General features: G+C 36.6%; 1 protein-coding gene across 1 annotated transcript in view; it reads right to left on the minus strand.

Moving 5' to 3' along the window:
• ATP2C1 (ATPase, Ca++ transporting, type 2C, member 1) overlaps nt 1-7,381 on the minus strand; it is a gene marked incomplete at its 5' end in the record, with an annotated part of 24,952 nt that extends 17,571 nt beyond the window's left edge. The window contains 6 exons of the mRNA XM_010296286.1: nt 581-678; nt 2,224-2,348; nt 3,489-3,555; nt 4,076-4,151; nt 6,482-6,550; nt 7,204-7,381. Of these exons, the coding sequence (XP_010294588.1) occupies nt 581-678; nt 2,224-2,348; nt 3,489-3,555; nt 4,076-4,151; nt 6,482-6,550; nt 7,204-7,381 (613 nt within the window). The remainder of the gene's footprint in view (nt 1-580; nt 679-2,223; nt 2,349-3,488; nt 3,556-4,075; nt 4,152-6,481; nt 6,551-7,203) is intronic.
• Nucleotides 7,382-8,820: the final 1,439 nt, after the last annotated feature.

Here is an 8,820-nt window from a genome sequence, read left to right on the forward strand (position 1 = left end):
TTCTCTTTTGTGCATTTACTTCAGTCATTGCAGCAACTCCCCAAACTCAACCACCACTGTTTCATGTCCTACTCCTATTTCCAACTCCATCCATTATGAAAAAGCAAGAATGACAGTACATACTCAGTATGAAGTGTTCACACAATAAATTGTCTTTTAGCCACAAGCTGGATATCCCTATTTTAAATGTTTGTAACATGCAAATTTTATTTTTATGCACCTGCAACAGCAAAATAGCCTCAACTTTCTGTACTGAAGAAAAACACAACTTCTTAACTTGTCTTTGTACTGTATCTCAGCACTGTCTTTTATTGTGACCTACATCCACCAAGAGATTTAAGAACTTAACAAATTATACAAAAAATTCTTCTGTAACCAGAGAAGGCTTGGATAACACAACTCAAAGGCTGCAATACTTAATGAACTGAAGAACAGAATTAGGTGGAAGTTGAGGAACAGGTGTTTGGTGCAACAAATTTTTAACTGATGGTTTACCTGCAGTATACTCAAGCATATTTCAGATGATACACACAACATAGCAAAAAGGAAAATTAAAGTCTAACAGATTCTCACTACATACCTCAGCATGCTGCCCATCTGAAGTAAAAATATGAGTAACAGTCATTTCATTCTTTGTCAGAGTTCCAGTTTTATCTGAACAGATTACATTGCAACAACCTGAAATAAACAATTAACATTTATGAGACAATGCTTGTTTAGAACAACGTAACTAACAAGAAGTATTCAAGAGAAATAAATTTCTAGAAATACTGCAGCTATCTTTGTTAAATCTCATTTTGTTTTTTTCTCAAAGACAACCAATTTTCAACTATTAATGAACAGCTGCACAAGGTTCTTCGCAAGTTTGTACAATAAATAAAAAACCTAACTAAAATCCCAAATTCACAACTTGTCTGAAATGCTTCCATTCACTATCTCTCCTTCATTTCACTCTGCCATATCTCCAGCTACATTACTGAAATCTCAATTGCAACTCCTGGTGAGGAGAAAAGCTAAGAGCCTGCTTTACAGCAGTCATTCTTCCTTATCAAGAAGTGCAACATCTGTCTAACAGCAGCCACAACACTTTTGTCACACAAGTGTGACTTGCTACTAAACCTGCAAATTTCAATAAGATTAAAAAGATTACAGAAATGTGAAATTTGTACATGTCTTTTTAACTCAGGAATACTCAATGAGTATTTTGAAAGAGCGCTGCAGTATCTTCACATTTTTGGACATGGTAGAAGGAATTGCAAAAGCAACAAAAAACCTTGCAACACTAACGAAACTCTGCTAGAGGCATTGGAAAAAAATTTCTAATCTTCAAATGCAGGAATAAATTCAAATGCAGCAGCATTATTTAACTTCGTATTTCTATTTCGTTTCCATGTCCTGGGCTTTACATGTTTCATGACTGAAACTGCATACAAAACGTTGTTAAGCTTTAACGTTTTTAAATTATTTTAAGTTTTAATATGAGAGGCATAACATCCTGAAGGTGCATTATGATAACAAGTCTTTTTCTAATATTCAAATTTGGATCTGTTTCCAACTGGCAATATAATCCCTAAATTTACACCAAAAGTTTAGTTTAAAAAACATTTTACAAGTATTATTTAACAAGACCATCTTGCAGCAAACAAGTATAAATATTACTCCATATATCCAATCACTCACATAGTTAATAGCATGACACACTAGCAATGCTCTAAACTGACAGACTGTTTATTGCAGTTAAACAACAGGCAGTTAGAGGGCCCACAAAATCATATACCTGAATTCTAACTATGTAAAACACATTCAATTTAGAAATGTTTTAAACACAGCTGTAGTGATAGGACAAGGGGTAACGGTTTTGAACTAAAAGAGGGCACATTTAGACTACATATACGGGAGAAATTTTTCACAATGAGGGTGGTGAAACACTGGCACAGGTTGCCCAGAGAGGTGGTAGATGCCCCACCCCTGGAAACATTCAAGGTCAGGTCGGACAGGGCTGAGCAACCTGATCTAGTTGAAAATATCCCTGCTCATTGCAGGGGGGGTGGACTAGATGACCTTAAAAGGTCCCTTCCAACCCAAAGATTCTATGATTCTATACCACCACATTTCTAGCAAAATAAGAATACCTGCTTTATTTTAACCATTAGTCATCAATATTTGTGTTGATTTTCTAACATTTGTATCAAAATACTATCTCTTAAGTTAGTCTAGTCATACCTAAAGTTTCAACAATAGGCAGTTTTTTTACAATAGCCCGTTTCTTCACCATTCTCATCACACCAAGGGCCAGTGTCACTGTTACCACTATTGGGAGTCCTTCAGGGATTGCAGCTACAGCCAAACTGTAATGAAAATAAGTATACATAACTTGTCTTAGAACTTCATATATGAATACATAGTAATGATGCATTTACACTTCAGAACTTGTTTCTGTAGCAGTCTGTTCACTGAGGTTAAAAGTGAAAGGAAGCAGCTGCCATGTGATTCTAGTTGTATACCATTCATTATAAAGATACACACTGAAGCAGTAACAAAAATGCAGTAACTTAGACATTTCTAACCATTACTTATGCAAAAGAACTAAGAAAAATTAGGGGGAGGGAGAAATCAATTGTACATCTGTTTTGCCTACACAAAACACTAATCAGGACTGTGCAAAGCAGCCCAGATCGTGAAGAGTAAGTGTGGTCAGCACTAAACAAAACTGGGAAATGCCACCACTTCAAGTGACCACTGATCCACAGCTGTTACTTCCAGATCATCATGTGGCAGCAAGCTAAGTGCTGGAATGGCACAGAAGGTCATTTTTAAAAAAACAACCAACCAAAACTCAAAACAAACAAAAAAACCCTGATAACAGTGTAAACAAGATCACAATAACTCATTACACTATGGTCAAAGATGCAGGTCCTAGTGCTTCCCCCTCCCACCCCAAAAGCGTAAATCTCCAGAGTCTGATCCTGTCATTTAAGGAAACACTTCTGCCTTATGCATTGTCCACGTAATCAGCAACTCAGCAATTTTTCCAAGAGTACAGAGTTCGATCATCTAAATTCAGTGTTACTCTCAGCAGACAACACCCTGGGATTAAGTTTCCATAACATGCTAGAAAATGAGCTAATGACCTGCATAACAGAAGGCTTGTACTAACTTAGTTTTGTCTGATGCCATTTATAGAATTACATTTTTATTTACTCAGTGACAGAAATGCAAGCTGTACAACTCGTCTGTTTGCAGATGTTCCACAAGACACTCAGAAATCACCATAACAAATGCTGTTTGAGAGACTGACAAGAACATACCGTATCATTAAAAATTAGTATGAATTTGCTTTTTTACAACACAAGGCCTATTTTCATTTTGAATTACTTATGTGAACTTAAAAATAGAGTCTGTGTGCAAGCAGATTATAATATACATCACTAACTTTCAGACACTTGCTGTAATGCACAATTTACACTATATAAAAACAAAAATCTTACCTCACACCAATTGTGAACATATCAAGTATATGCTTTCCTTGCAACCAGCCAACCAGCATAATAACTCCTATAAAGAAAACAGTCATCAGGATAAATATAAAACCAACATGTACTGTAGCCTCATGGGGAAAAGAAAAAGAACTCAAATAGGCAAAATGAAGCTTATCATTGTGCTACCTATAAAAATCTGTTAGTTCTTTCATTGTCAAAGCATGATTCCATTAGTATGGCAGAGGGGAAAAGAAAGTTTCTGCCAATCAAGTTGCCCAATCACACCAGCAATGAGGTACTCATTTATGCATACCTTGAATCAGAATACAAGACACACTGCAATTTAAAAAGAAGCATTTAGAGGTCAAAAAATAAGTCAGAAAAGTATGTTTGCAGGAAGAAGCAAGTAAACACCCATATGATGAAAGTCATGTTGCATTAGTAATCTTCAGGTGATTAGTGGCATGAACTCAACAAGACCAATAAAATGAGGAGTCAAAAATTTAAAAAGAGATCAAGCTCTTCCATTTCCCCAAGCTTACATGTTAGTTTCAATTACATAATATTTTGTAATTCTTTTACATAAATTATCTTACCTATTATACCAAAGGAATACAGGGAAAGCTGTTTTCCCAATAGATCCATGCTCTTCTGCAGAGGTGTCTTTGGAGCCTTGATGAATAGTAAACATGCAGCAGTTAACAAGCACAGGTTAAAAAGCATGAACTGTATCACTTATCACTTATTACTTCAGATGTGCAAATTTCAAGACACTGTCAGTGAATAGTAAGATGCAGTTATATCCTATGGTTGCATATGTTTACTTTGTGAAAACTGACTACTCTGTTCCATTCTTGTGCAGAACTGAAAAAGATTCAAGAACACTTCAATGAAATGAAAGATTTATTAGAAATATACTTTGGGAGCTTTGTGATATCTACAGCAAATCTAATACAAAAGGTCATATAAAAAATTTTATTAAAAATAAATAAATCAATCATGCTGACTAAAAGCCACTGCACTTCTTCAAAGACCAAGAAGTTCTTGATAATGAGAATAAAACTGACTTTTCAAGACAGAGGCATTAGAGCCCTGGAAGGACAACTATATCTCAAAAGGATCTGCAGAAAATTCAATTTAGCCAAATAGAAAACTATGGAAATATTCAGACAATCTAGTGCCAAAAAAAAAAATCAAAAAGAGTATAGAAAGGAGGAGGGGACACGAAGCAAAAACTTTAATTAAAAAAAAAACAAAAACAACCAACCAGGGAAGTGGATTTTTACATTGGAAGCCAGTAAGTTTGGGATTTTTAGTAGTAATAAATGGTGCACTACAGTATAGAAAACGTGGCAAAAAAGAAACATAAGGTCACTGTGAAATCATCTTTGTTCAAGAAGTTATGAAAAAACTCTATGAAAAGCTGGTATCAAGTTTGATTCACTTTTACCTTCAAAATTTATGTTTAGAATGAGATTACTGCAATATAAACATCACAAATAACCTTAAAATACTCTGGTATTTCAGAATGTTGGTGGTTTAGAATGCTTACCTAGGGGTTTTATCTTGGAGGGTTTTTTCATCAATAATTACACGTGTTACAATACAAACTAAATACTACTGAACAGATGATCAGAACGTGGCCTGTATCAGAAATAGTGTGGCCAGCAGGGGTAGGGAAGTGATCGTGCCCCTGTACTCGGCACTGGTGAGGCCGCACCTCAAAATCCTGTGTTCAGTTTTGGGCCCCTCACTACAAGAAGGATGCTGCGGTGCTTGAGCGTGTCCAGAGAAGGGCAACAAAGCTGGTGAAGGGTCTGGAGCACAAGTATTATGAGGAGTGGCTGAGGGAACTGGGGTGGTTTAGTCTGGAGAAGAGGAGGCTGAGGGGAGACCTTATCGCTCTCTACAACTACCTGAAAGGGGGTTGTGGCGACGAGGGTCTCTTCTCCCAAGTAACCAGCGATAGGACAAGAGGAAATGGCCTCAAGTTGCGCCAGGGGAGGTTTAGATTGGATATTAGGAAAAATTTCTTCACCGAGAGGGTGGTCAAGCATTGGAACAGGCTGCCCAGGGAGGTGGTGGAGTCGCCATCTCTGGAAGTGTTCAAAAAACGTGTGGATGTGGCACTTCAGGACATGGTTTAGGGGACATGGTGGCGCTGGATTAATGGTTGGACTTGATGACCTTGAGGGTCCTTTCCAACCTTAGTGATTCTGTAATCAAAGTGGATTCCACTTTGGTGACTGGATAGCAGTATTCTCTTGAACAGTGTAGTAAGGCACTGCAGTTAACATGAAGTCAGTCATGCACTCCTGGCTGATGCATTTAATGCTCTTAGCTGCTCTGTTTTGGAGATTTCAGAAATGTCTACATCTGGAAGAAATCGTGCTGCCTATACTATGCCTGATCATGTCCTGACAGCTGGAGATAAGACTGTCTCCTTACGAGCCTATACTCGTCAGGCCGCCAGAGAAGAAGCTAGAAGGCCCTGGATACACAAAGCACTCAAGAGTCTGAATTCCCATGTCAATCAGTGTACTGCAATAAGAAAAATCACTGTGGGAGTTTGGTATACAAGAGTCAAAGAGAGCTTACAAAAAGTTAAGGTAGAGATCATAAAGCAACAGGAGACACATGCATAACCCTGAAGTACACTGCTAATCAAAGGAAAACATAGTCCTGCAGCACGGAAATGTCATACAAATCCCTTTTGCACATACATAGTTCCACTTGTAAAAGACACACTTCCACAAATTGCAATGAGATTGAACAGGTTCAGAATATTATTTTCACAGTTAATATTTTTAGGTCAGCTATGGATATTTGAATTCAATTACTACTTTCATGTTCAAGAGCTAATTTGTTTCACTAGAGGAAAGAAAAATATTAAAAGCAATGTAATTAAGTTTTACTAAGTTCTTAGGGAATAAATTCAAAGTTTTAATGAATGAAATATACACTTGTAGAATATGTCTTTGCTTCTTAATATTCACTCTTACCTCTTCTGCTTGCATCATTTTGAAAACCTCCCCAAATTCAGAGTTTTCTCCTGTTCCAATAACTATACCCTAAAAAAAAGTAAAGTCAATTCAAATCTGAAGTTTAATTTTAATGTTAGTGGTTGCTCTTGACAGCTTTGACTCAAATAGTGGGCAAATGCCATTTAACCTGCTACAATTTTGTTACCTTTGTCTATAAAATCAATTCTTGGCACAAGTAGGGAGTATTTTTGCTAAAAAAACATTTTGCCTCTGTGAAATAAACTGCTATTCTGTGGACCGTTAAGTATTTAGTAACTACCAGTTACAAAACTCAAATAGGGTAACACCTATCTAACACTAGCCAAAACTGTATTTTCAGTTACAGATTTTCAAACATGTGAATGTAGTTCTAAAAGCAAAACACCACATCCTAGACAGAAGAGTTTCATACCATCTGCTCTCTATAAATTTGAGCTCTCCTGGCCCTAGATTAGTTTTCTTTTTAAACTGGTATCTGAAAACGCACCCATAAGAAGCACTCCACAGCGTATCACAGTAAAGTCTTCCATATTTTCAGTAAAAATTTCTATTTCTGTTCCATTCCTATTGTTTCAGGAAACTCAAAATGTATGTAGTCATTAAAATAAATTTCTCAATTGATAGGTGAACTTTACAAGTAAGAACTGCCTTCAAATAGTTGAAATGTGGAAAATATTCTTGTCCATTAATAATGATTTTACCTTTGCTTTTCCACATCTGACCAAGGTTCCCATGAAAGCAATATTGCTCCTAGAAGTAAGGTCTCCATTGGTTGCTGCTGGCTGAGGAGCTATAGATTTAGAGCAAGGAGCTGTCTCACCCGTGAGACTGGATTCATCAATAGAAAGGTCCACAGCCTTTGAAAACAAAATACATGGACTAGGTAAAAAGCATGACAATCTTTAAGTAGTTGGAAGTGTTAACAACAGTTTACCGATTTTGACCATTAAAGAGACATCCAATTTATTCATACGCGAAGAAGCCATGTCAATATCAACCATATTTTAAGAATCAACAAAGCAACAAGCACTCCTACAGAATATTGCAGCAATGCAACAAGCTCTCACACTTCGAGGAGTTAAGTTTACTCATAATTTTATGTTCATGATTGTTTTTCCATAAAACATTCAAGAGGTTGAAACTGCAATGCATTCTGTCACAAAACAAAATAATTAACTGGGAATTCAAGTGCACTTAATATGTTATCGTCTGAACTCCCTCCGTCCACTTCCTCCCGTCATGGTCCATTAAGAACTTGCTAATAAAAAGCACGCTTCATACAGTGCTTTTTGTTCACAAAGTCTCTATAGGGAAAAGGGTATTCAGGCAACGGTAACTAGGCTAGAGAAACAGAGGCTGCCTTTTGTTTTACATTTTAATTTTGTGGGGTTTTTTGGTAGCATGTGGAAGCAGTTAAGAGAAGGAAAAGGTAAAAATTAATTATTCTGCATTAATCAACTGACAGATGAAGAAAATAAAGCTTGTGTTCTGTAAAAGTAATCCAAAACAAACAAAAAGCTTATCAAAATACAAAGAAAAATGTCTTTCCTCAACTGACATCAATTCTTACAATATTAATCTACTGACTTTAACGACTCTTGAAGAGAGTCAAAGCTCGAATCACAAAACCCTGTTCACAAAATTTAAGTAAAATAATTTTGCATTAATAAAAAGTATAAAGACACTATTGTTGATCATACCACTAAGCTTCAAGATAGCGTTTTCAAGAAAAACAGTGTTAAAGGATGCATAATAAAACTCAACTGCCAAAACTCCTGCAAAGGATATCACTTACAAGGAGTAAGTCAGAATCAGTTACATAGCACTTGGTACCACCACACTACAGCAGATCACTCAGAGATTCAAGTTGGGGTTTTTTTGGTGCTCTGTTTTGTTTTTAAGTGGCATGGTAACTCTGGTGCACTCCAGTTCTAGCTGGACAACAAAATGAACACAGGCTGCTAGGTCAAAAATAATTTTGTCAACGTTAAAACTATTCTCTCAAATAGTTACCAGTGTAGTACCCATTTTTAAAAGGTAGATGCTGTATCAATAAAGGAAAAGGGACACTTGTCAAAAACTGCAATGAATCTTTTAATCAAAGCCATAAAGAATGATTAACTCCAGAAAATTCTATAATAAGGTTGTATTTGTGATGTAATTAGGAGGGTACTAATACTAGGAGGGCTGTAGTAGGAGAGCTCTGCAGAGGGATCTGGACAGGCTGGATCGAAGGGCGGAGGTCAACTGTATGAGCTTTAATAAAGCCAAGTGCCAGGTCCCGCACTCAATCACAACAACCCCATGCAACGCTACAG

Source organism: Phaethon lepturus, unplaced genomic scaffold, assembly GCF_000687285.1.
Source record: "Phaethon lepturus isolate BGI_N335 unplaced genomic scaffold, ASM68728v1 scaffold15091, whole genome shotgun sequence".
NCBI lineage: Eukaryota > Metazoa > Chordata > Aves > Phaethontiformes > Phaethontidae > Phaethon > Phaethon lepturus.